At 38.7% G+C, this 26,079-nt stretch overlaps 1 protein-coding gene across 1 annotated transcript in view; it reads right to left on the bottom strand.

The window, feature by feature from the left end:
* Window positions 1-26,079, bottom strand: part of MRC1 (mannose receptor C-type 1) — a 105,496-nt gene that overhangs the window by 63,315 nt on the left and 16,102 nt on the right. The window contains exons 3-7 of the mRNA XM_046013581.1: window positions 23,394-23,567; window positions 18,707-18,871; window positions 9,881-9,994; window positions 6,661-6,807; window positions 2,372-2,557 (exon numbers count right to left, since the gene is read on the bottom strand). Coding sequence (XP_045869537.1) covers window positions 2,372-2,557; window positions 6,661-6,807; window positions 9,881-9,994; window positions 18,707-18,871; window positions 23,394-23,567 — 786 coding nt within the window. The remainder of the gene's footprint in view (window positions 1-2,371; window positions 2,558-6,660; window positions 6,808-9,880; window positions 9,995-18,706; window positions 18,872-23,393; window positions 23,568-26,079) is intronic.

Genomic DNA, 26,079 nt, shown 5'->3' with positions numbered 1-26,079 from the left:
TAGAAACTTCAGGGGCACCTGGGTGGCTCAGTAAGTTAAGTGTTAGGTCACAATCTCCGGTCCTGGGCTTAAGCCCTGTGATGGACTCCCCACTCAGTAGGGAGTCTGCTTATCCTTCTGCCCCTCCCCCACTCGTTTTCTTTCCTCTCTCAAATAAATAAATAAAATCTTTTTTAAAAAAGAAGTACAGGGGCGCCTGGGTGGCTCAGCGGGTTAAAGCCTCTGCATTCGGCTCAGGTCATGATCCCAGGGTCCTGGGATTAAGCCCCGCATCGGGCTCTCTGCTTGGCTGGGAGCCTGCTTCCTCCTCTCTGTCTCTCTCTGCCTGCCTCTCTGCCTACTTGTAATCTCTATCTGTCAAAAAAATAAATCTTTAAAAATAAAATAAAAAAATAAAAATAAAAAAGAAGTACAAACTTCCAGTGATAAAATTAATAAGTTGAGGAGATGTAATGCGCAGCGTGGGGACCATAGTCAATATTGGTAGCTAGGTATATTGTGATCATTTTGTGGAATCATTGTGTTATATACCTGAAACTAACAAAATGTATGTCAATTATACTTCAATAACTAAAGGCTACCTTTGTCAGCCAACTTCCCTGTATAACCAGAGCAATAAACATAAGAGCTTTTCCTATTACTATAACATGTTACGGAAAGTAAAGAAAATTTTGCACTTTGGCACTACAGCCCCTTAACTAATCTGGTCTCCAGTGATTCATTTGCAAACTTTATTACCTGCTGTAAGCATTATGACTTGTACGCCATGATATTATTCAGACACATCAGTCCTGCTTACATTATTACCGTCTGGTCTGAATTCTCCAGAATGGGTAGGCAGAGAATATCAAGAAATTGTTTACAGGCTGCCGCAGGCTATTATCAGTGTCTATTAAACCGAGGGAAGTACGCAGAGGAGAAAGAATCCCATTTGGCACGGGTGTTAGATGTCCTGGTGTTTTGGGGTCTTTGCAACTGCTCTCTGCGACTATGCTGCTAATTCCTGTCTATCTGTCAACTGCATTTTTCTTCCCCCATCCTCCCCCCACCCTGACTCCTATCAATTTTCAGGCAATAAACGTCAGGAAGCTGTCCCCACCATCGCCACCATCCATTTCCTCTTGTTTTGCTGGCTGGAAATGAACAGCTGCGGCTCGTCAGCAGGCTCGAGGGGGAAGCAGAAAATGATCATCATGTAACCAGCAGGTACCCCGGCTTGCCAGTTAGCGTTCTGTTCCTCCTCGCCTGCCTCTTCTCCGGGAGGAGTTGTGCCTAGCTCGTTTTCCCTGGTTTTGTTTTTGGGGTTTTTGTTTTGCTTTGTTTTGCTTTGCTTTGCTTTGTTTTGTTTTTGATAGAACTGATTTTTGAAAACTTTACAATATTTTGTTCAGTACGTTTTCTTTAGAATCTTTACATACCTAAAATTGAGGCATACATTTCTTTAAAAGTTTGAGGCCAACACCTAACCACCCCAATAAACTATCCTGTTTCTTCTACTGCTCAACACTATAACAGCGGTAGCTAGGTTAATCAAGAAAATAAAGTCCGGAGTATGAGATGGTTCATTTAGAGATGCTTCTGGTCAGAGAAAATAGGGCATTGAAAAAGAAAATACAGGGCGCCTGGATGGCTCGGTTGGTTAAGCCGCTGCCTTCAGCTCAGGTCATGATCCCAGGGTCGTGGGATCGAGTCCCACATCGGACTCCTTGCTCAGTAGGGAGCCTGCTTCTCTGTCTGCCTCTCTGCCTGCTTGTGCTCTCTCTCTCTCTCTGATAAATAAATAAATAAAATCTTAAAAAAAAAAAAGAAAATACATACATACCAATACTACTAATAAATGGAGTAGGATTAACAAATCTAAGGTAGACTGCTCTGAATGCAGATTATATAGAGAAAAATCACATTTTTAAAACTGTCAATTGATTTCATATTAAAAGAAAAATAAGTCAAATCATCTCTTGGATAAAAATTTTTTAAATTTCGGGGTGCCTTGGTGGGTCAGTCAGTTCAGTGTTCAACTCATGATTTCAGCTCAGGTCATGATCTCAGAGTCCTGGAATCAAGCCCCGCATTGGGCTCCATGCTTAGTGAAGAATCTGTTTGGTGTTCTCTCTCTCCCTCTGCCCCCCACCCCATGCTCTCTCTCTCTTTCTCAAATAAATAAATATTTTTAAAATTCTATAAATTTCTAAACAATTTTTACTTTTTATACATGATTAATATTTATTGTATGCAGTAAATAATCTCATTAATTGTATTAAATTAAAATTATTAAATTATTAAATTTGTGATTAAATGGATAATGATTAAATTTCAGACATGGATGGAGAGTTGGGGAGAGGGAAGTGTATTACTATTGTAGGTTTCTCACCATATCCCAGTTGGGAGATGATAAAGTCAAATTCCTCAATGCTGTGGATGCTGGCTAGATCGCCACCTTCCTTCCGACATGCAGTCAAGGCATCTCTTTGGATTTTCTTCTCCTCTCTGTGAATCTTGTAGCAGTGACCTGCGTATGGCCACCACTGACTTGGACAGTTAGTGGGTACATCGCTTTCTAGAGAAAAAAGAGTTTTAAAAATTATAACAAAATTTTCTATCATTTGATATACAAAAAAATTCATAGTAAACATTTAAAGGTAATATTTATTTTTCTTTTTTGGCATGTGTATTCACAAAAGATAAACTAGGTGCGGGCAGAAGAGCCACCAAAAACCCACAGAAACTACCAGAGCATGAGGTGGCCGCCTGTGCCTTTACATGGCCTCTGGCTCGCTCCTGCAAGATGACGTATGATACTGTTGTGAGTGAAGGGATTTAGATTCAGAAGTCTTTTGAATTTGCCACAGGTCATGTGATCCTGGGCAAGTCACATGACAGGAACCAAAGGATCCGTATATGTAAAAACGTTTCACTAATATTGATAGCTATATTAATAGGAAGCTACTTATCCTCACTGTGTTGTTCTGGACTAGAAACCGTTTGAGATAATGTCACTATAAATTAAAAACACCACAATAATTATTATTAAGTCAATGAGTAATAGTGGCCAACATCCTAATTATTGCTACTAAGAGTTAGGGTTAAATCTCATTAATCGTGATTTCACGTTGCAAAAATGAACTGTAATAGTAATGAACTGGAGAAAGGGAAAGGAAAGATATTTGAGGGCAGAAACTCACGTTATTCATCCTTGTATGCCCTAGGACTGGCACGGGGGTTGGCACATGGCTGGTGTAATGAACGTAGGTTGAGAAAATATATTGGATATGCAACAGCTTATCATTACCATTTATAGATACTCTTTCAAACTGCAAGTTAGCAATGCACCTTGCTTAAAGAGGGACTCTATAACCACATGAATGTTAATTTATACATGTTTGGTAATGAATGTTCTCAGCATGCTACCTTAGCAAATGCGCAGTATGGTAAATGTGTGTTATTCATTTAATGAATCCCTTAAAGCCCTTTTTCTTTATAGAACAGGACTGTCTGCCACGTGTTTGAGACCCGGATTCTGTTTACAGGAGTCATGTAAGGAAACAGTCACCCATGATGACCAAACACTGCATTGTCATCGTAGAAAACATGCACATGCTTAAAAAATTCTAGCCCCTCAATACAGTTTAGATATTCTACACTGCTACATTACATTTAAAAAAAAAAAATTACTATAACTCTGGAGCCCTCTGGTGGGATATTTTGATCTTGCTACCTGGGATGCTGAAAATAATGTCAGTAAGTGCTGAGGTCTTCAAAAACTGAACCGGTGACCTTTAAAAATATCTTAAAACATGAAGACAGCCAAGGAAAAGGAGCTCCAAGGAGCAGCCAGAAAAGACCTCTCGTTCCTGTGGAGCAACACTGTCTAACAGAGATACGATGTGAGTCACGAATGAGAATCACATACACGGTTTTAAATTTGCTGGCACCTGTGTTAAATAAAAGTAAAAAGAAACAGGCATATTTAATTTTAATAATTTATTTTATTTAACCCAGTATACCCCAAATATTATCATTTCAACATGTAATCAATAAAAAAGAAGTCACGAGATATTTTTACTTGTTTGTGTGGGAAGTCTTGGAAAGGCCGTATGCATTTTAGACCCTTAGAGCACATTTCAGGTCAAACTAGCCCCATGTTGTGCTCTCAGTGGCCACTTGTGGTTGTGTGGTCATGTGACAGTGTGGTTCTAGGATCCCAGGAATTATGGCAAACAGGGTAGCATTGCAGGGACCAACAGGGTACAAGGTAGAATACTTGCCCCAGGGGGCCACCAGTCATGTGTATTGCATAATTTTAACTCTCACAGGATTTTCCTCTGTGGTTTATTTGAGTTTATAGATAAGACAGAATGATTCATCCAGGAAATACAGAGAAATCCAAAACTCCATGTCAAGTGAAAGTTAGCAAGTGAAATGAGGTGGGGCATAGTAGAGAAATTAGGCTAATTTATGGAATGCTTGACAGTATGAACACATTTTCACAGGAAAAACAGGGATTAATATTTCCCGTTACAGATGAGGAACCCAAAACTGGGAGTTAGGTAACAAGGCTAAGTTCCAGAATTCTGCTTCCTGTACCAGGGAAGCTATTTAAAAAAGCATTCTCATCTCCCCCTACATGGTAATTCCAAATCTTCTGAAGGAGAATTGTATGACTTTTTCCAAAGAGAAAGAATTATACTTTTTCTCCTATGGGAGGAATAGAGAAGATGAAGTACAAAATGATTTAGGTCTCCCAGACACATGTTTATAGTCATAATATCGTCAAACCCAAGAACCAGGACCATTGTCTTTACCCACTGGAGATCGTGACCATTTCTATCTCTATTAAAATTGCAAATACAGACCTGTACCCCTGGGGCAAATAATACATTATATGTTAATAAAAATATTTTTAAAATTGTAAATACACCTGCTCGTTGGTCTGACAACTCCACTTCTGGGAATGATCACATACATGAAATGACATGTGTATAAAATTATTCACTGTAGCATTGTTTGTAAAAATAAAAAATCAGAAGAAAATTGAAGGTCCCTTAATAGGTGACTGGTCAAAAATATACATGGTCTCTCTCTAATGTCTATTGTGAGTCATAAAAATAAACCAAAAAGCTATTTTTGTACCATTGGAAAGACGTCCACATTTTTTATCTGAAAAAGGTAAAGAAGATATGTATTGTGTGCTGCCATTTGTATAAAGCAGACATAAATAATCATAAACATATTTGTTTATATATTTATAGACTAACCAGATAAGGATAAATACCCAGAAACAGTTATTTATCAGGGACGAGAACTAGGTGTTAGAGGTTAAGAGGTAGGAGGAGGGGGTTATGGACATTGGGGAGGGTATGTTCTATCATGAGTGCTGTGAAGTGTGTAAACCTAGGGATTCACAGACCTGTACCCCTGGGAATAAAAATACATTATATGTTTATAAAAAAAAAAAGAAAGAAAGGATGAACACCCAACTTTTGTAACAACATGGACGGGACTGGAAGTGATTATACTGAGTGAAATAAGTCAAGCAGAGAGAGTCAAGTATCATATGGTTTCACTTATTTGTGGAGCATAACAAATGACATGGAGGACATGGGGAGATGGAGAGGAGAAGGGAGTTGAGGGAAATTGGAAGGGGAGGTGAACCATGAGAGACTATGGACTCTCAAAAACAACCTGAGGGTTTTGAAGGGGCGGGGGTGAGAGGCTGGGGGAACCAGGTGGTGGGTAATAGGGAGGGCACGTACTGCATGGAGCACTGGGTGTTATGCAAAAACAATGAATACTGTTTTGCTGAAAAAATGTAAAAATAAATTAAGAGGTAGGAGGAAAATACTATTACTTTCTATCACTTTGTAAATTTTGATTTTCCAACCATGTCAATCATATTTCAAAGTAAACTTTTTTTAACTTTAGAAGACAAGGAGAGAAGTCAAGAATGCCATACTGTCAGATTTCTCAAGCAGAATACACACATACACACATACATCCCTCTAAAGTATTGTCTCTCCAAAAACAGCTGATAGTGAAAAAAATGTGGGTTGTCTGCTTTTTGTCCATTTAAAAAAAGGTGCGTTCTTGCGTTAGTAACTTAATTATTCTATAAAATTATAAGAGAGAGCATAATTGGCTTCTTTCCCCAGAGTCTAGCTGATATATAAAATTCAGTTAGTATTTTTGGATGTTTTATCCCATTTCTGTGAAGACTTCCACTGAAGATGCTAAACGTGGGCAAGAGAGCCCAGATAAATCCTTAAATAGCCAGATTATAATAAAAACATCCTTTGCAGATATTTATTTCCTAGTTTGGATTCCTGTTTTGTCACATGTGCAAGTTTTATATATCCTCTGAATATCCTCTTCCTTGTCGAGAATGTGTGAATAATAATGCCTTGCTCATAGGGCTGCTATGAGGCTAGAATTCTTATTTATGTTCTTTCAAAGGCTTTGTACATGCCTGAACACCACAGGGCAACTCAGGAAATGTTAGTGACCATTATGAGTAACCAACAAAAAGAAATTCCGTAGGACTATGACTAAGTTTACTCCATAAATTATCAACAAAACCCATCATTTCATACAGTTATGCTTGTCTATAATTTTCTCCTTTCAATTATATTATCTTCTACACTTCAGACCAAATAGATCACTTACCAGAGGGAATCACAAAAGAATTCAAACTTGTGTTGCCCTTTTTACAAATATAGCCTAGTCTCTGAACACATTCCAGATTTTCCCATTTAGCATTTTTCCCAGGATTTAGTGACACACAGCTTTTTCCAGGTTCTGTTGATGGACTTCCTTTGGGCAAAAGGAAAAATCAAAGTGGGATTATTATGGTAGTGCAAGCAGTTACCTCCCAAAACCTCACAGCTTCATCCTTGGGATTTAATTGGATCCCATTCTGTCTCTGGCTTCGTAGTCACCAATAAATCTTTATTGACTGCAGTGCAAAAGACACGTTGAGTATCTATTTCTTTTCTTATTGTTGGGTCATTCCAGTGTCTAAAATGTTGATTATACAAGTTCACTTTTCTTTGAAATAACTCATTTCATAATATTGACAATAAAGCTAGACTTTATAATCCTAAACAATCTTCACATTGGGTTTTGTTATGTGTAATCAATCTAGAGGTAACTAACAAAATGCAAAACACACAATGTTCTAAACCAAACATATTAAACATTGTAAATACCTACCAAAAATCTATGTAAGGCTCACTGTGAGCAGCAAACTAGAAAATTTCTGAACATGGGAAAATTTTCTCCAACTAGAGAGAGGAGATGGAAGAGGAAGACAGCAAAGAGGAGAAAGACTAGGGAAGGGGAGCTTGAGAAGCAACAGGACATAGGAAACACTGATAAAGTCCACCCAAACTCAGACTCTTCCTCACGATTTTCAGCCGAGCCTACTGAAGATTTTTAACCACTAACCCATCATCCCATATCTTCCTGAAAATTGATAAAATAACCAGATGAAGTCAACTTTGGGTGACGCCTGCTTTCGGCTCAGGTCATGATCTCAGGGTCCTGAGTTCGAGCCCCACATCAGGCTCTTTGCTGAGCAGGGAGCCTGCTTCCCCTTCTCTCTCTGCCTGCCTCTCTGCCTACTTGTGATCTTTGTCTGTCAAATAAATAAATAAAATCTTTTTAAAAAAGTCACCTTTGGGAATGCAATGGATACAATAATGCCCACATTTCTCATGCCTTTTCACTAGTTAATACAGGATTTTAAAACCAGTGTTCTGAAAACTAGCACCATCTCTCAACTGAAGACAGGTTGATGAACCACCTTTTCTTTTCTTTTTTTTTTTTTTAAGATTTTATTTATTTATTTGACAGCGAGAGAGAGATCACAAGTAGGCAGAGGGAGAGAGAGAGGGAAGCAGGCTCCCTGCTGAGCAGAGATCCCGATATGGGACTCGATCCCAGGACTCCGAGATCATGACCTGAGCCGAAGGCAGCGGCTTAACCCACTGAGCCACCCAGGCGCCCTGAACCACCTTTTCTTAATGACTCTGTTTTGTGACCTCTGACATGTATATAACCTGGACCTGGACCTCACTTTGCCTTCCGCTAGATGGGAACCATATCTCCTGCTCCATAAAACTTTGGTCAACATTTTTTGAAAGTTTTGGAAGAGCGTACAGTGAAAAACATTGCTAATGATAAGGACTTAAATATATCAATGAGTTGTCAACCATAGATAAAGATTTGAGTTCACACTTCTCCGGTGTTTGTGTAAAATACCCTCACCTTCAATGTGAATGCATTTTAATAGATGTATTTCTTGGCAAGTACACAACTGAATGCTTCATCGAATATTTCATGCAATAACAGCTTCTAATATTTCACAAGGTTTCTGATTTTAGTTTGAAGAAACTCTTCAGAGAGTTTCAGATTATTTCAGAAGGTGATTTAACCTTGTGACTCTTATTTCTCAGGCATTTGGTTTAATAAGGGAGAACATTTCTTTTCCTTTCTCATCAATATTCCAATTACATTCCTCATTTTCACTGCTGTTGGCCCCCCAGTTTTCTCACTGAACCCATAGAATGCAAGTGGTTAAGTATACAATAATTATTCCGAAACTGCATAATAAATAAAGTGACTTGCCAAACATGCAATAATTCAGCAGCAAAAAATAAACTCTAGTTCCTTAAAAAAAAGTCATTATTATTTAATGATCTGATTGAGCCCAACTGACATTCTCTAATTTAATTTGACTGAGTGGGCAGACAAATCAAATCCTCACCCACGAGAAAGACATTTTATATTCCTCTGCAGTAATGTTTAGTTCCCGTATCGTAGAGGAAAACAAAGCTGACTCTAGTGACAGCCCTGTTACTATGCACTGAAGGAATGCATTGGATGTGGAATTTCATAGGAAAAGTGCATCAGTTTAAACCAAAATATATCCTCTAAAATTTCTCTTTTGTGTTTTGGCATCTATTCTGAGCTAGCTAGCTAGCTTGCTTCCTTCTTTCTTTCTTATTTTCAAAGTTTTCATTTTCTTTAAATACCATAAATTAGTAACATAGAAGAGAGTTTAGTCTCCTAAGCCCAATGCAAAAACCATTCAGTGGCTTTTAAGAAAGAAGTCTGACCATATGAAGAAACACTACATCAGTATTTTCTCATAGCAGAACTAGTAAATGAAAATGTGACCCATCTTTTCCACACCCATGCAGACATTAGTAATCATTCATCATTATACTCTTTGCTAATAAACCAACATTAGTATGGGGTGGGGTTGGAAGTGGGGGTGCGGAGTTCTGAATCACACTCCATAGAGCACATCAAGCACAAAAGTGCTAATGAATTATTATGCTAGCATGGAATATTATCATCTATATATTATATATATATATAATATTATATCTCAGGCCTCAAGACAATGAGAAATCAACCAGCCCCAAATAATTCATATTCACTTAAATTCACAGTATGTGTGTGTGTAAATAAATACATACACAATCTTTGAATATACTATATAGCATTATATAGTATATATATATATATATATATCATAAGTATAAATTTCATATATAAGCACTTTCAACTGGAACATTGTAGAAGTTGAAAATTTGATTTTGAATATAATAGCTAGCAAATCAAGGATATTCAGAGAATGTATACTTTAACCGAGTCCTGTATTGATTTGTGTCGTAACTCTGCCAGACAAATCTCTAACCCAGGAAGCAGGTATAACTTTACGGCTTTATGATTTGCAAATCTAGTTGGCAGATTTCAAAGGAATGTGAGAAACAGACTATATTTGGTAAAGTCTCCCCATGTGAGATGATGAAGATCCCTTTGGTATCCAGATCGATTACATCTAGGTGTATTTATCCACAGACAAGCTGGAACCTACCTGGTAACCAGTTCAAGTACCGGAATGGACTACCACCGCCCCACTGCCATCCAGTGTTGAAACTCAGGCTGTTCAGTCCAATCCAGAGTCCTGAGGTCAAGGAACTGGTTAATCCTATGGAACAAAAGCAAAACCAAACAACAAACAAAACTGACATTTTGAAAAGACAATGGAATTGAATTCAGAATTAAGTGCTTGGATCAAAATGTCTTAGAGAGAAGTAATAAAAAAAAATGCCTAACATTTCTCCTTGGATTCTCCTAAGGTAAGGACAACTACTACCTCCATTGGCAGATAAAGAAACAGAGAAACAAAGAAACAGAAACAAAGAAAGCCCAAGTAAGATTCTTAGTGAGCTCTAGTAAGATTCTTGCTAAACTTCTAACCCAGATATAACCAGGCTGCGACCCTATCATCTTGGAATACTCCTATCAGATGGTATGAGTGTGCTTTTAATTTGGATAAGACTCTATCAACAAAAAATAATTTTACTTCATTTTAGAGTACAAATAAGATTTTTTTAAAAAAGATTTTGTTAATTTATTTGAGAGCGCACGAATGAGCAGCAGGAGGGACAAGCAGACTCCTTGATGAGCCGAGAGCCCTACATGGGCTCCAACTCAGGACCCTGAGACCATGACCTGAGCAGAAATAAAGAGTCAGACACTTAATTAACTGAGCCACCCAGGTGCCCCTACAGTACAAATAAGATTTATTATGAAAAAAATTCCAAGTTTTCTATCATAAAATGTTTGATAAACATTTCAATCTCTCATTCTCATAAGTTATTACCTAACCTTCCAGAACGTAGTCTACGAATTTTATCTCATGACATTTTTTAAAAATAAATTTTTCTTTTTATTAATATTTTGCGTAAAGTCTAAGTGAAATTCTTTGGCTAACATGAACAATGCTTTGTTTAGGCACTTCATAAATCATAGTTATAATATTTCAAACTCTGTGCGGTTGCGGGGGGTGGTTTGCTGGAGGTTGATGTAGAATAAAAAAACAAGCCACATGGACATCAGCCCTGTGGTGTCAAACACTCTGATTTGTTACCTACCTATACTTTTAAAAAAAAGATTCTCTGTTCTTCTACCTTGTTTTTAGTTGATTAAAAAGAGGACCACGGGGCGGGGAGGGAAAAGTGAATGGGAAGGAATCAGATAGGGAGACAAACCATGATAGACTCTGGACTCCGGGAACCAAACTGAGGGTTACTGAAGGATGGGGGTGGAGGGATGGGGTAACAGAGTGATGGGCATTAAGGAGGGCACATGTGGTGATGAGCACTGGGTGTTATAGGAATTGTTGAACACTACATCAAAAACTAATGATGTACTATATACTGGCAAGTTGAACATAATAAAAAAAAGGGGGAGGTGCATAAAAAGCAAAACTATCTTTTGTCTTAAGTAAAATACCAAACTTAAGTTGGTATGCTTGTCAATGGCAAGAATTCCCACTTACTCTATTCAGAGCACTGTGTGTGTGTCCATTTAATCCCGCAAACTATGATAGGTGTCTCGTGACACCAATGCCCAGGCTCTACAGTTCTCATGTAACCAACTGAACTATCTCAAAATCATTAACATTTTCCACAATTTCTCATGAGCTCACATATGCATATATTCATGTCACCAGTTCAAATGAATGGAGGTCACAGTGACTCAGTGCCAAATCATCAGATCTCACATTTATTGCATCCACTTCCATTAAAGTGCAGACAATGGTCTTAGAGGTCATGGGGCCTGAATGTTACACTGAGTACATTCAGAATCTGGAAGCAAGGCACTCACAAAGGGCGGTCCAAATACCCACTTGAGGGTGTTGATTAAGTTGATATTGATTAGGTAGACTGATGCTTAATAAACTGAACTGAATTCGATACTGGAATTACTTAACTGAAAAGTACACCCTATTGTGTGATTACTTTAAATAAAATAATAAAATAATGGTGGGATGAAATTAAATACTAGAATGTAAAAACCAGTGAAAATTAATTCAGATCCACTCATTTTTATCAAACGTTCTAGAAAAATTATTTGAGTTAGCACGGTTCTTACAAACAGGTGCTTTATGTACCTTGGGAGGTATCTAGTCCAATCTCTTCGTTTTACAGAGGAAGTTATTAAAGACAGAGAGATTAAGAAACATGGGGAGAGGCAGAGGATTAGCAGATCAGGTTCAATGTGGTTTTTCCAGTGGATTCAATCCCAGTTTAAAGTAATTTTGCCTGTGAGTTATTACTATAATATGCTTTCTAGATAACTTTAAATATTACAGCACTTTTAAATAAACAACAATGAACCAGACAGCTATTTCTGATACATGTCATTCCTCTCCAAACAAAAGCCCATGCCAGAACTTACTCCTAACACCTGTGAAGACTCAGCTTTGGGTTCTCCAAAGTTGGAATCTTAAAAAAATAGAAATGTTTATTGTAAACTCTACCAAGGAGATGAGATTATCAAAAGGGTAAGTCTTTGTATTTCTGTAGTCTTAAATCTCTGGGATGAGCATCACCAAGTATGACTGCACTTATTTAAAATAATAATAATAATGTGATTAAAAATGCATTCATTGTGTATATATACCACATCTTCTTTATCCATTAATCTGTTGATGGACATCTAGGTTCTTTCCATAGTCTGGCTATTGTAGACATTGCTGCTATAAACATTCGGGTACACGTGCCCCTTCGGATCACTATGTTTGTATCTTTAGGGTAAATACCCAGTAGTGGAATACTATGCAGCCATCAAAAGAAATGAAATCATGCCATTTGCGACGACGTGGATGGAACTAGAGCGTATCATGCTTAGTGAAATAAGTCAATCGGAGAAAGACAACTATCATATGATCTCCCTGATATGAGGACATGGAGAAGCAACATGGGGGGGTAGGGGGATAGGAGAAGAGTAAATGAAACAAGATGGGATTGGGAGGGAGACAAACCATAAATGACTCTTAATCTCACAAAACAAACTGGAGGTTGCTGGGGGGAGGTGGGATTGGGAGAGGGGGAGTGGGCTATGGACATTGGGGAGGGGAGGTGAACCATAAGAGACTATGTACTCTGAAAAACAACCTGAGGGTTTTGAAGGGTCGGGGGTGGGAGGTTGGGGGAACAGGTGGTGGGTAATGGGGAGGGCACGTTTTGCATGGAGCACTGGGTGTTGTGCAAAAAGAATGAATACTGTTACACTGAAAAAATAAATAAAATGAAAAATATGGGTTAAAAAAATGCATTCATATTAATTTTGTAATTATTTATCTTATCAATGGTCACCTTTTATTTTTTACATATAGTTATTAAAACTATTTGAGTACTATACTATTTAGTCTTTAGGATAAATTAAAGAAATCAACTAAAAAGTTATGTCTTATCTCATTTATATAATAGGTAACTTATGATGTGTCAAGTGGAAATACTTGTCTACTTCTCTGTGCCTTAGAAATGTCATTCTGGGATCAGTGTCACACTGACACTACATTTTCTGTTAGTAATTATTCCATTAAATACTATTGAACACTGAACGACTTTTTTCATAAATTACTCAAAGTGGTAGTCACCTGACTAATAATCTCTGTACATAGAGAGGGGTATACTAGAGACAATGATGCTGAAAGTAGCATTCCACAAATGCTTAATATAGCTATTCCCCCAAATCAAATACTCTTGCATTTTAAAAAATTTACTCATTAAGAAAATAAGCATTTATAAGTTTTCAAAACTATAAGTAATTCACTGACTATAGAAAGAATTAATGTAGATTTGTTCTGATTGCTGAAATTACTGTTTAGCATAACAAAGCAAAGCAGATAGCTTCTGTTTTTATTTATTTATTTATTTATTTATTTATTTGACAGACAGAGATCACAGGTACACAGGCAGAGAGAGAGAGGGAGAAGCAGGCTCCCCGCTGAGCAGAGAGCCCGATGCGGGCCTTGATCCCAGGACCCTGAGATCATGACCTGAGCTGAAGGCAGAGGCTTTAACCCACTGAGCCACCCAGGCACCCAGCAGATAGCTTCTTAAAGGAATTATCTGTCCTCTGACATCCCTCGTCTGCTCTAGGTACTTGTAGGCTTTTTTGGAAGAATTGAATTAATAAATACTTTTTAACCAGGGCCTAACACATAATCTGTGCCCAATAAAAATGAGCTATTATTATTATTACTCTTACTACTATTATTACTCTATGTTGAATCAGGTTGGCAAAAAGTATGATTAGAAACAAAATTCAAGTTTTGTGTTAAATATATCTTTACTTCAAGCAAATGAGCACCATCCACAAATTTCTTTCTCTAACGTGCTTTTGTAATGTCATAGAGAGACCAAGAGTTTTTTTTTTAGCATTATAACAAAAAATATCAATTTCACAGGCTGAACTTTTTAATTCTTGCTTTTTCTGCATGTATTATCTGAAATGGTTATGCACCTACTTTCAAACCTAGTTATAACAGAAGATATACTTGGGTCCAACGTTGCCCTTTGCTTTCATCTCTTCCGCATTGTGGTCCAATTTATTGTCCAGCCAACATCAAAAACAATCGGGGTAGCAAGCCAGCTTTCACTTCCCACATCTTATTTCAGTTCTGTAAATCCTAATCCTGCACATAGTGTAGTTATAACTTTGATTTAGGAATTGAGGATTAAATAGTTTCCCAACATTTTGGGGGTAGAAACAGAAGTGAGGATGATGCAATGACTGTGAATGATGTGAGAAGTCACCACTGGACAGACACTAACCCCTGCAGACAAGAGGGAATCAGAGTGTGGGTTTAGACTAAATTCACCAGGACAAGGAGTGGCTCACAACTAAATTAAGGTTTCCTTTAGTGCTTTGGGGACCACCAGATCCTCACCTATTTCGTGAGTGTGACCCAGGCAATCAGACAGTGCTCAGTTCCAATCTAACTATTTTCTGAACAGGAGGCATTAGGCAAGTTTCTAGCTTCTCCCTGTTATTTCTTCTGTAAAGCGGAAACAATAGTATTCATTTAGGAGGTTGATGTGAGCTTTAGAAATAAAGCCCAGGGGTACCTGGGTGGCTCAGTGGGTTAAGCCTCTGCCTTCATGGTCTCGGGGTCCTGGGATCGAGCCCCGCATCAGGCTCTCTGTTCAACAGGGAGCCTGCTTCCCATACTCTCCCTGCCTGCCTCTCTGCCTACTTGTGATCTCTCTCTCCCTGTCAAATAAATAAATAAATCTTGAAAAAAAGAAAGAAAGCCCAGTGCCTGGTACACAGCAGCTGATCAATAAGTAACAGATAAATGGAACTGAGTCATAAAAATTGTTTACATCTTTAAAAAAAAGAATATTTACACTGCTCACAATCCTCACATAGAATAAATCTTATTTTAAAAAGATAACTATTTATGGGCATATATTTTTTATTTTAGTGGCATATTTCCCCAAAGAAGGTAGATCACAATCCTTTACTTACACCATTATTTTCTAGATTCTTCCCCCACTACATCCCAATAAATCCTAAAAGTCATGAGTATCTTCCCTCCAAAAACCAGACTTCTGCTTCACTTTATGAATTTCCCCGTAGGCTTTTTTCCCCCAATGCATGGTATTTTTTACTTAAAGAAAAGCAGGAAATACTGCAGATCTCGTTAATGAAATCATTCTTATCCAGATTTCAGTTAAAATTTGCTGACTAAAATTCCAGAGGCTTGGATAAGTTTCAAATGAGTATCTGAGGTGAACTCAGCCTCAATCTCTTAGGGCTTGTTTGCGCTCTTGAGGGACACAATGATAACACTGGTTGATTAAGGAAGCATTTCCTGCAGTCCGAGCTGGAGCTGCTGTCCTGCCCACATCACCCCTTTCCTCTAGACAGCTGCTGAAGGTAGGTAAAAAGTAACCTGGGTTCTCTCCTGTGGCTTCCAGAAAGCCAGGAAACAAGAAACTTGGAAAGTCTGGAAGAGTCAACTTGGAAAGAGTCAAGATAATACAACCCACAAATAGATTCCTTTAAAAAAAAAAAAAAGCCAACTGAAACCATTTCAACTTTTTTTTTCTTTTGAGTTTTAATTTTAATACATTACCTTCTGCTCACCACCATAAATGCCCTCCTTAACCCCCATCCTCTTCCCCTCTGGTGACCAGCAATGTATTTTCTATAGTTAAAGTCTGTTTCTTGGTTTGTCTCTCCCCTCACCCCCGCCCTCTGTCTTTTCTCTTTGCCCTTTGCTTGTTTGTTTTGTTTCTTAAGGCTCCACATCTGGGTGAAATCCTATGGTATTCATCTTCCTCTAACTGACTTAGAAACCACTTCAACTTTCATAGAACTTTCTCTCACTCATGCCAGCACGCCCAGAAAGCACCTGGGTAGTCTTGAGTCATCTTTTCTCTTCCTTGGTCATCTATAGGAACTTAGTTTTATCTCTTTCTGTGATTTCCATCCTGATTTTTAGACATGGTTATAAATATTAATCACTCTGATACTATGCCCCAATACTAGTGGCCCCATAGACCAACGCAAAACAGAATAATTGAGCAGACTTGACGCATAATTCCTTCCCTGAGTGTACGGATACACGGTGAGGTCAGAGGGCTCGTCTCCTGTCAGTCTCGGTAATAATAATAGAAAGAAAATGGCTAACTGCTGCCTCTGCTGAGAGGAGACAATAAGTAAATGTTAAAGATTTCATTACAGTGGAGCAGTTCATGCTTTAGTCCTCAGGAAGAGAAGAAGAGTAGAAAAATGCATTTCGCAAGGTTGTGCTAAAAAATGTGTGTTTACTCTTTTCTCAAAAAAAAAAAGAATGCAATAAACAACTGAAAATTCAATTAAAAGTAATTAAAAATTCAAATAAAAATAATAACTTACAGGAGAAACATGGTCCAGTTAATGAAGAGTATCACCCAGAAAGAGAAAAGAAGGCCAAGGTAGGGACACGCTCTATCCCTCATATTGGTTCACATACTCTCCCCTTTAACAGATGAAGTCACTGAGGCCTAGAAGCTTCACAGCATCAAAAAGCTGAGACCCAGGCAGTGGGGTTCCAGCGCTGACTCTCTTTACTCCTGCACTCTGCTCCCTGGGGGCTAGTGAGTTGGAATGTGTAGGCATGGCTGACGCAGTGGACACTAACATGGGGGTCCCTCAACCATTTGTCCCAGAGTCACCTGGAAGGTTAACAATATGCAGCTTCCTGGGCCCCAGGAAGAGGGTCACATCCACCAATCTAGCATCTCTGGAGTCTGTGCCCACACATCTGCATCTTAACAAAGTTCAACGGTGATGAATAGGCACCTTCTCATTGAAGGACCACAGCACTTACTGTCTTCTTGCCATAAACTGACCACCTCTCCACACATGAGGCTGAGTTTCTAAATAATCCTTTTTATTGTGTTCCACCATCATTTGCCAGTCAGCAAACATTCTTAGACCCTTCCTTGGAAGGTTCTGTGTGAGTCTCCTTGGGGGTTGGGGAGCATATACACTCATAAAACATTCCTGATTTTCAGCCACTTGCCCCTATAATCCATTCTCCACACAGCCTTCAGTTTCCTTTCTACATAGCACTTACTAAAATTTGTATTTGTTTGTTTTCTTGTTTCTGTTTGTTTTCCCCACTGAACTTTAAGCTCCTTGTAGATAGGACATGACTAGCTTTGGTCACCATTGTGGGCGTAGGACCTAGACCTCACACACAGACACCAGCCACCATGTTGAATGAATGAATGAGCAAAAAATAAGTGAATGCATCTCTAGTCTTAGTGGAAGGGGGACATAAATGTATGTAGCTATTATAAAAGCTGCAAACAAGAGAAATGCAGCTAGAGATGGATAGGATTACATTTCAGCTGTATGAAATCTGGGGAATTCCTGGTACATGGAATGGCATGGGAAAAGATGTAACGGTGAGAAAGTATTAGAGAAAGAGGAAAACCCAAAACTCTCCTGTCAAGTCTGCAACATGCATGAAGGGGAAGAGCAGCCAGGGGCAGATGACAGCCTCTGAATGCCAGGCAGAAGTGTTTTCTTCATTATTTGATGAGAAATCAGCCACTAAGAGTTTCTGAACATGGTAAGTCATAGATCAGAGATCTGTTCATTGGCAGCAGTGTCCGGGTGAACTGGAGGAAGGTGATTCTGGAACAGGGGCCTGAGGATGCCTTGTCTCCCTGCTCTTTTCTGCTCCTAATCTCTCTGATCCCCAAGTGTGGATCTCAAAGCTACAACAAATACTTTCATACCAAGCAAACATTCATTCTTTCTGTCTTTACAATCCTATGAGAACAAACGCTTCAAATGCAAACACGTCGTGAAAAGAATACCAATAAGACATGAAACCCTGTACAGCCTGCGAGTTTGAGAGAGATGAAGCCAAAAGGAGGCAGAGTTTCCAAGCTGCTCTTGACTCAGCCCTGGCTTTTCCTTTTTTCCTTTTGATGTCTGTGATGCTGATGCAAAATCTTTGGCTTCAGATTAGACCTGGAATACACGACCACCACAGTCCCCTTGCCCTGTCTAAGAACATAACCTATTGATTGCAATATCTTCTATTCTGAGCCTGGATCAAGTCTCAGAATCCTTCTTAACACAGGTTCTTGAGACTGTCACAACCGATGGAAGAAAGTTGGCTCCTAAGACAAAACCTATTTGCCATTCCAGGGGCAAATTTGTCCTCCTCCCCCTCCACCCCCCACCCCCCACGCCCCGCTTTGTAACACCTGCTCCTCAGGACTGACTCTATCCTGATGTCTATAATCATATGTGCGGTCTGCTTCTAAACTAAACTGGACCAAAATACAACCATCATGATCTTACTCGCAACTTTGTTTTCTTTTCCCGTCATTACCTGTCAAGTACGTTTGCTCGTGAATCTCCGTGATACTCAAGAGTTCAGCATTCTGCTGTTGGCAGCTTCTCCTCGCCTGGTGCCAGGTTAAAGCAGATTTGGAGTTTATCTGGTAGGCAATGCCAGTCAGTGGGTCTTTATTCCATAAGCTTTCACTGCCTTCAACTATAAAAGAAGTCAAATGCGATTGGCTGCATTCGGCATAGAAAAGACGTTCAGGTAACAATATTTCTTAGATGAGTCTAGGAGCATTTTTGCCTGAAGCATATTTGTTTTCCTTTCTTTTCCTTTACTTATTTTTGAAGTGCCTATGAGATTTTCTTCACTCCTCTGATGAACAGTGGGAGTTTTCAAAAGATCAAATGTATCTCATTCTTTTCAAATGCCTATGAAAGGAAAGAGAGGCATTGTCTTCCTATTTTTGTGTTGGGATGTTTGGGATCAATTGAGTTGGGAAGTGAGGCAAATGAAAATACTAAGAATAGAGATGCTAACCCAAATTCCTTAATCTAGAAAAAATATAGGGGGAAGAGATAATATATAAATCTTCTCTGAACAAGTGGATATTTTGTCTTCACATTCTAGATGGGTCTTTTTAGACCAAAAGCATAGGTGTTAGAAGGTAAATTCATAGACTCCACCACCGGGATGACTGGACCTACACCCAGGCATGGTCACTCACAACTGGTTTGTCCTTAGTTCTGAAGCCTCATATCCCCATCTCTAGGATGTATTAAATCTGTGTATTCCCAGGTCCTAGTAGACACTGATAGATTGTTATTTACAGAGTCAAAACTTATTTTTGCCTTTGCTATTTTATGATTCCCAATCTACAAACTTAGTTGTACCTATGAAAGTCCAATAGTGTCAATGGAAAAATATAATTTATAGTGTGTTACTTCTAAGATCTTTGGGACATTAGCCAACAAATCAAGTATTTCTGTGTGCTTGGTGTTATAAAAGTGTCCCTTTTCTCTTCTTGATAATATAAAATTCTACTTAAAAATTCTAGGGAGTAATAATCTCTTTACTTATTTGTAAGGAAGAGAAATAATCATGTAATTTCTCAAATTTTCTGAGACATGTTCAACCTGCCAAGAAGTTGGCCAGCTTCCCATAAGCATATAGCCTATGCTGCCATGAATCTTTATATGTGACAAGGAAGTGACCTTTTTCAGACAGACAACACACACTATGATATGAAACCTGTGGTTCCATGGCACATCAAAGAGGAAGAAAAATAAATCAAAATTCCATTCAGGCAATAACATAGAAATTTCTAAGGTGTTTTCATTATAAAATTACTATATGATTACATAAAAATAAATTTGAATTGGTAATGTTTAATTTCAGTGATGACAATCTGAGATCTTACTAGCTCCATACCCAAAAGGATTCTTCTCCACGTAAGTGAGATCATTTAAATGAGACTGACTTGAGGGCTTTTTGAAGACGGAGATGTTTTAAAATACATATTTGTAGAAATTTGGAAGTCTAATATGGTAGAAAATGTGAGACACAAAACAAACAAACCAAAAAAAAAAAGGGGGGGGGGATAATTTTCTTGCCCAGGAATGGAAGAGAGAGGATACACAGGACCCAAGAAGGAAATGCTATTTGACTCTTCTCTTCATTTAAAGAAAGTATATTTTGCACTTTAGATCAAGGAATTAAAATCCATTTCTTAATGTAGAGGTTTGCTGACCCTACACCTCCCCCAGATTGTTCCAATTCCTGCAGCAAACCAGCACAACCGATTTGGAGAGCTAAAGTTGCAAGCTATGGAGAACTGAGAGAAAGGGTTTTTTCCTTTTCCTGTTCTCATGATACTTTAAAATAAATGTCTAAACAGAAGGAAAACATTACAATAAACAATACAAAGGACCACAAAGAGCACTTATTAAAATGTCACTAGGTCAATAACTGATACCTCATCTTCCCGTATTAAACGTGCTACTTTAAGGCTAATAGGAAATAAAATGTTCTTTTTTTTTTTAAGATTTTATTTATTTATTTGACAGACAGAGATCACAAGTAGGCAGAGAAAGAGAAGGAAGCAGGCTCCCTGCAGAGCAAAGAGCCCAATGCGGGGGTCAATTCCAGGACCCTGGCATTATGACCTGAGCCTAAGGCAGAGGGTTTAACCCACTGAGCCACCCAGGCGCCCCTAAAATGTTCTTGGAAAGGAACACAGAGCAAGGAAAATGAAATAGATTGGGAAATCACAAAGCCCTTTAAGAAAGGCATGAAATCCTATATGTTTATAAAAAAAAAAAAATTGGAAGGGGAGGCGAACCATAAGAGACTATGGGCTCTGAAAAACCACCTGAGGGTTTTGAAGGGGTGGGAGGTTGGGGGAACCAGGTGGTGGGTTATAGGGAGGGCACGTTTTGCATGGAGCACTGGGTGTTGTGCAAAAAGAATGAATACTGTTATGCTGAAAAATAAATAAATTAAACTGTAAAAAAAAAAGAAAGGCATGAAATGTATACAATGTGCTTTAAATTTTTAATGTATATTGAAATCAAACAATTTTTTGATTCCCTACAGTTATTTTACTTTCATATTTATAGATAAATGTAAAAGTAATACATATATGTAGACTTTAAAGACATATAAAATATGAAGATATATATTAAATAAAATATATATATAGGCTTTGAAGACATAAATTAGAAGTAATAATACTAAAAGATTATTCAAGAAAATACTCAGGATACAGCTCCAACACACATTGATCCCAAGGTTGTGAGATTTTTTTTTGTGGGTGTGTGTGTGTGTGTGTGTGTGATTAGTCACTAGCTATTTGTCTTCCACTTACTGATTGATTAAATCGTACATACCTCCAACAACTCCTTCATCAATACCACTTAAGTGTGAGATGCTATAGTTAGGCCACAAAATCCACACTCCCAAGAAACTTCATGATAATAGATTCAGAAAATACCCTTTCTACTAAGTAAAGGTGAAAGATAGTCCTTAATCATTGGAAAACAAGTATTGCTTTATCTTAGGGGAAAAATAGCTTGATTTCAACAAAAAGCCATCCAAAATGAGGTTGGACATCTATAAAACTTTCACAGGAATCAAACCTCTAAGAGTTGTTATAAGAGAGACAAGTACAATTAATTTACCCAAGAACAGGAGAGGAGTGTCACTATGAATGGGAAAGCCTCTTTTTGTAGCTACTCACCCAGAACATAGGGACTGCACAAAGGACAGAATTATAATAAATATATGGAGCTGAAAAATCAAATTTATTTTAAGTGAGATTATAAATCAAAAGAGAAAAATAAGTATGATTCTTAGATCTTGGGATTTAACTTAAAAAACACTAAAACATTTTTGTGAATTATTTCACAGCAGTGCTCGGAATAATGTGACTGTATGTGGATGTGTGGTCCCCACAATTCAGTTGTAAGCAATGCGCTTGCCATTCCCATGGCCTTAGAACCATCCCGGACTACATCTTCACCCAGAGTCTTCCCCAGCACCCATCCCTCTGCAGGCCAGCAGGAGAAGGTTCTGGGTAATAGCACAAAATGGGAGCTGCTGTGATCCATAAAGTCTGAAGGAGCAACAAGAGGGCAGACAGTAAGAACTTCAGGGGGTAGAAAAGGAAGGAGCTAGCTGGCAGCAGGCTGTGATGTAGGGTAACAGGGAAAGTAGAAGAACCCCTCCCTTGCCTCCTTCTTGAGTCCCAACCCCTTCTCCCAAGGCCGATGCCCTCCTCCACCGCACCCAAACCTGTTACACTGTTTCTTTACAGATTCTTTTCTTTTTTTAAAAAAAGATTTTGTTTATTTGAGAGAGAAAGAGAATGAGAGAGTGAGAACAGGAACAGGAGGAGTGGCAGGAAGAAGGATAAGCAGACTCCCCACTGAGCAGGGACCCTGACATGGGGCTCAATCCCCAGACACTGGGATCATGACCTGAGCCGAAGGCAGATGCTTAACCAACTAAGCCACCCAGGCGCCCCTCTTTACAGATTCTTGAGTGTGGAAGGAACAGAGGAGAATTCTTATGTTCTGGCTGCTTTCCCATCAATACCATGCAAAGCTACTTATTTTGTATTACTGCAATAATAGGTTTTCATTTTAAAAATCCCTTCAAGCATAAAAATAATCTACTTCCATTTGATTCACAGCTACATTAAATTAAATGATACTGTTCTTAAATTAAATTTAAAATCATTACTATTCATTACTATGACTTTCAGGGAAAGAAGTCCTTTTCATTATATTGGCAAAAACTCAGGAGTCCCTCATATCTCTTTTGTTCCATCAAACTATATGCTTGTTTAAATTTTAATTTTGATCTATGGCTTAATAAAGGTAAACCCTGGGGGGATATTCAGTATATATTGCATCATATACAGTATAATTTGCCGTATAGTCTTAGAAGCAGAAAATATTGAGGAAAGAAGCAGTTGGCAGAAATAAAGGGGTCATGTGATGCAGCGTAGGGCTGAGGGTCAGAAGACCTGTGTCCCGGCTTCAGCCGATATGGATCACCTTCTCCATTATAGAGTGGGACCATGCCATCTGCCTAGGGTTGTGGTAGAGTGTGACAAGTCAATAAATGAGAAATAACTCTGAGGGGGAAAATGGTCTCAATAAACACAAGGTCTTTCGCCACGGTGCTGTACGAAATGGGGCAAACTTTTCTTGGAGATAACGTTACTTACATTTCAAGGGGCAATATCCAAATAGCTTGTCCGCGTCATAGTCTGCAGTGGTCCCACACCAGAGCCATCCGTCCGACCGCCCAGCACTTGTGCAGTCTGCATACCACTTGTTTTCAAACTTGAATGGAAAGGCACACGTTGCCCCGTTGGCATTGCCCAGCAGCGTGTACATGTCTAGAAGAGATACATTGATCACACTTTCAATGTCAGTCAATCTTCTGACCCATGGCTTTCCAATAAGAAGGATGCTGAAAGAATGGGGTCTTCCTTCTCTGACCACATTGGATGTCCCCCCACGGGGAATTCATTTCTCTCTGCCTTCTCTCTCTCTATCCCGTCTTTTGCTAAGTACACACAGCATTCTGTATTAGGAACAACTCGAGTACCACCTCATGTCTGCTGTCTTTTAGGACAGATTTTCCTCTTTCTTCACGTGAGGCAAAAGTAGCAAGTTCTACTGATACCTGTCTTGACTTCTGCATTTCTCCCAAAACAGGGAAGAGGGCATTCTTCCTCTTGCTTGGACTTAAGGAATGAATGGCTCTCTAGATGGAAAAATAGCATTACAGCTGTGTAACTCAAACACATAACTGAAAGTTAAATGCCCCCCCACCACTTCCTGTCAAGCCAACCTCTACTGGAGTCCCTCAACAAAGACTATGAGAAAGGGTCAGAATTTGGATGTAACTCTCTAATCCACGTCATGGAAAGAAAGCACTCAAAACCATTGGATATCATTGACAGTCAATATTTGTCTTTCTTAAAACTGAATTCAGACAGAGAAAATGGGAATCTCTGGGTTTTCCTAAAAGAGAAAATTGAAACAAATAAAAAAATCATCATTGATTATAGTTTGGCTGAAGCCAAAGGATTAGAGAAGCTCAGATCTCCACCAAAACAATACCACCCCCTGTAGCCACATTCTCCAAAATATTTACTGTCTCTGTCTCTGCAGGGACACCCCCTGGAGAAAACTTCTACAGAGAAAATTTGTCCAGGATAAAAACACTCTTTTCTCAATTAAGTTTTTTAGATTCTATGACTTTAAAAAGTCCCCCAAAGACATCTCAAAATCCAATTTAGACAATATAAAATTTGTAAAACATACAGCACAACACCTATCATATATTAAAATCATAATGCACATTAAGTTCCTTACCCTCTTTCCTTTCCCTTTCCTCGCTGTACTTATCCAGTCCTCCTGAAAAGCGAGGTTTATTTTCATTTACCACAAAATCAATTTTTCGCCAATTAGCTAGTTGTTAGGAACTTCAAAATGCAATTCTGGCCTTTGTCCCACTCCGTTACAGGACCAGTTTTCCAAATCATGTATTGTATAAGGAACATCCTGGATTTAGATATAATTACGCCACTCTTAATCACTAGGTCTTCTGTTCCTTCATATGAAAAAAATCTGTTAAGACCACCTCAGGGCTAGTTGTACTACTGCTCATTAAATTAGCCAAGAAATTTTCAGTGCTTGTTTATAGTTCTCAGTCAGAAATGGCCTTTTCAGGAGTAACCCGACTTATTAAACAAAGTCCGGATGAGGCCTAAAGAACCAAGGTCTATTCCAACCATTTCACTGACAAGTCATGTAACTGCAGTCAATTTTTCTTCCTTTATGGTCCAAATTCTCGGACAACACTCAGATCCTTCTAAGTCTGCAATTCTGAGTCCATTTATTCTAAAATAATCCCTGGCCACCGCCAGTTGTCTTCCTCAAGTTTTCTTCAGAGAGACAGACTCTACATAGACCCTCTCTACGTCGTCTTCAGATCAAAGGTGTATTCCAATGAGTAGATTCCAAGACCACTCTGAAGTGCTAGACCTTCTAGCAGAAAAATCTTAAGTAAAGAGAGATTTGGGGAGCAGGCAAAATGTGGTCAGTCTTCTTCCAACCACCCAGGTGCTCATAGAAATAACTCAATAGACTTTTAGACCTCTTCCCCTCTACCCCCATGTCCTTGGGAACCTTGGTATCTGCACTTTTGACAAGATTTCCTGGTGATTCTTAAACGTGTAGTTTGAGACCCACCATCCTAACCCTATGCATATTCTTCTCAAATTAGGAGAGCACAAAGGATGGTGGGGATTAGAAATGGGGTCTCTGTAACTTCAGTGATATATTTTTAAATAAAATAAGAAGTCCAACATCTTAATGGCAATCTTGTTTGGAATCCCTCAACTAGGACTACTGTCCTCTCTGTGGAATTTGACTTAGTCAAGTTTGATTCACTCTTGTCCTGCTAAAGTTTTCTATCAGGTTTCCCCTGTAAGGTTACACTACTTAGGCTGCTTCCCCTATAACTTCTAGACCTTCATTATATTCAAGAAATGCCTCAGGATAGCTTCTTTCTGAACTTGTCTTCTCTCTCTTCTTCAATGCCTACTTTTCCTCCTCCTCATAAAGAAGGAAAATGGAATGCTGACAAATTGTGGCCTTACGAAGATCTAAACTCCCAGGCTCTGATGAGCTATGACAACTAGGCTCAACCAATCTTTGTAGCCTCAGTAACACAGTAATTTTGGAAACAGGTAATCTCTTCCTCTGACCTTGAGGTCGTTCTTGATATGACTTCCAAATAACCAAGTGTCCAAACCTGGAATGTGGTTATAACGTCATCTGACACAAAGAGGCTTTGTAAAAGGCTTCCAGTTCTGTTTTATCTGTGTCATGTTGTTT

This window comes from Meles meles, chromosome 7, assembly GCF_922984935.1.
Source record: "Meles meles chromosome 7, mMelMel3.1 paternal haplotype, whole genome shotgun sequence".
Taxonomy (NCBI): Eukaryota; Metazoa; Chordata; class Mammalia; order Carnivora; family Mustelidae; genus Meles; species Meles meles.
This window is presented reverse-complemented; position numbering and strand designations above follow the sequence as displayed.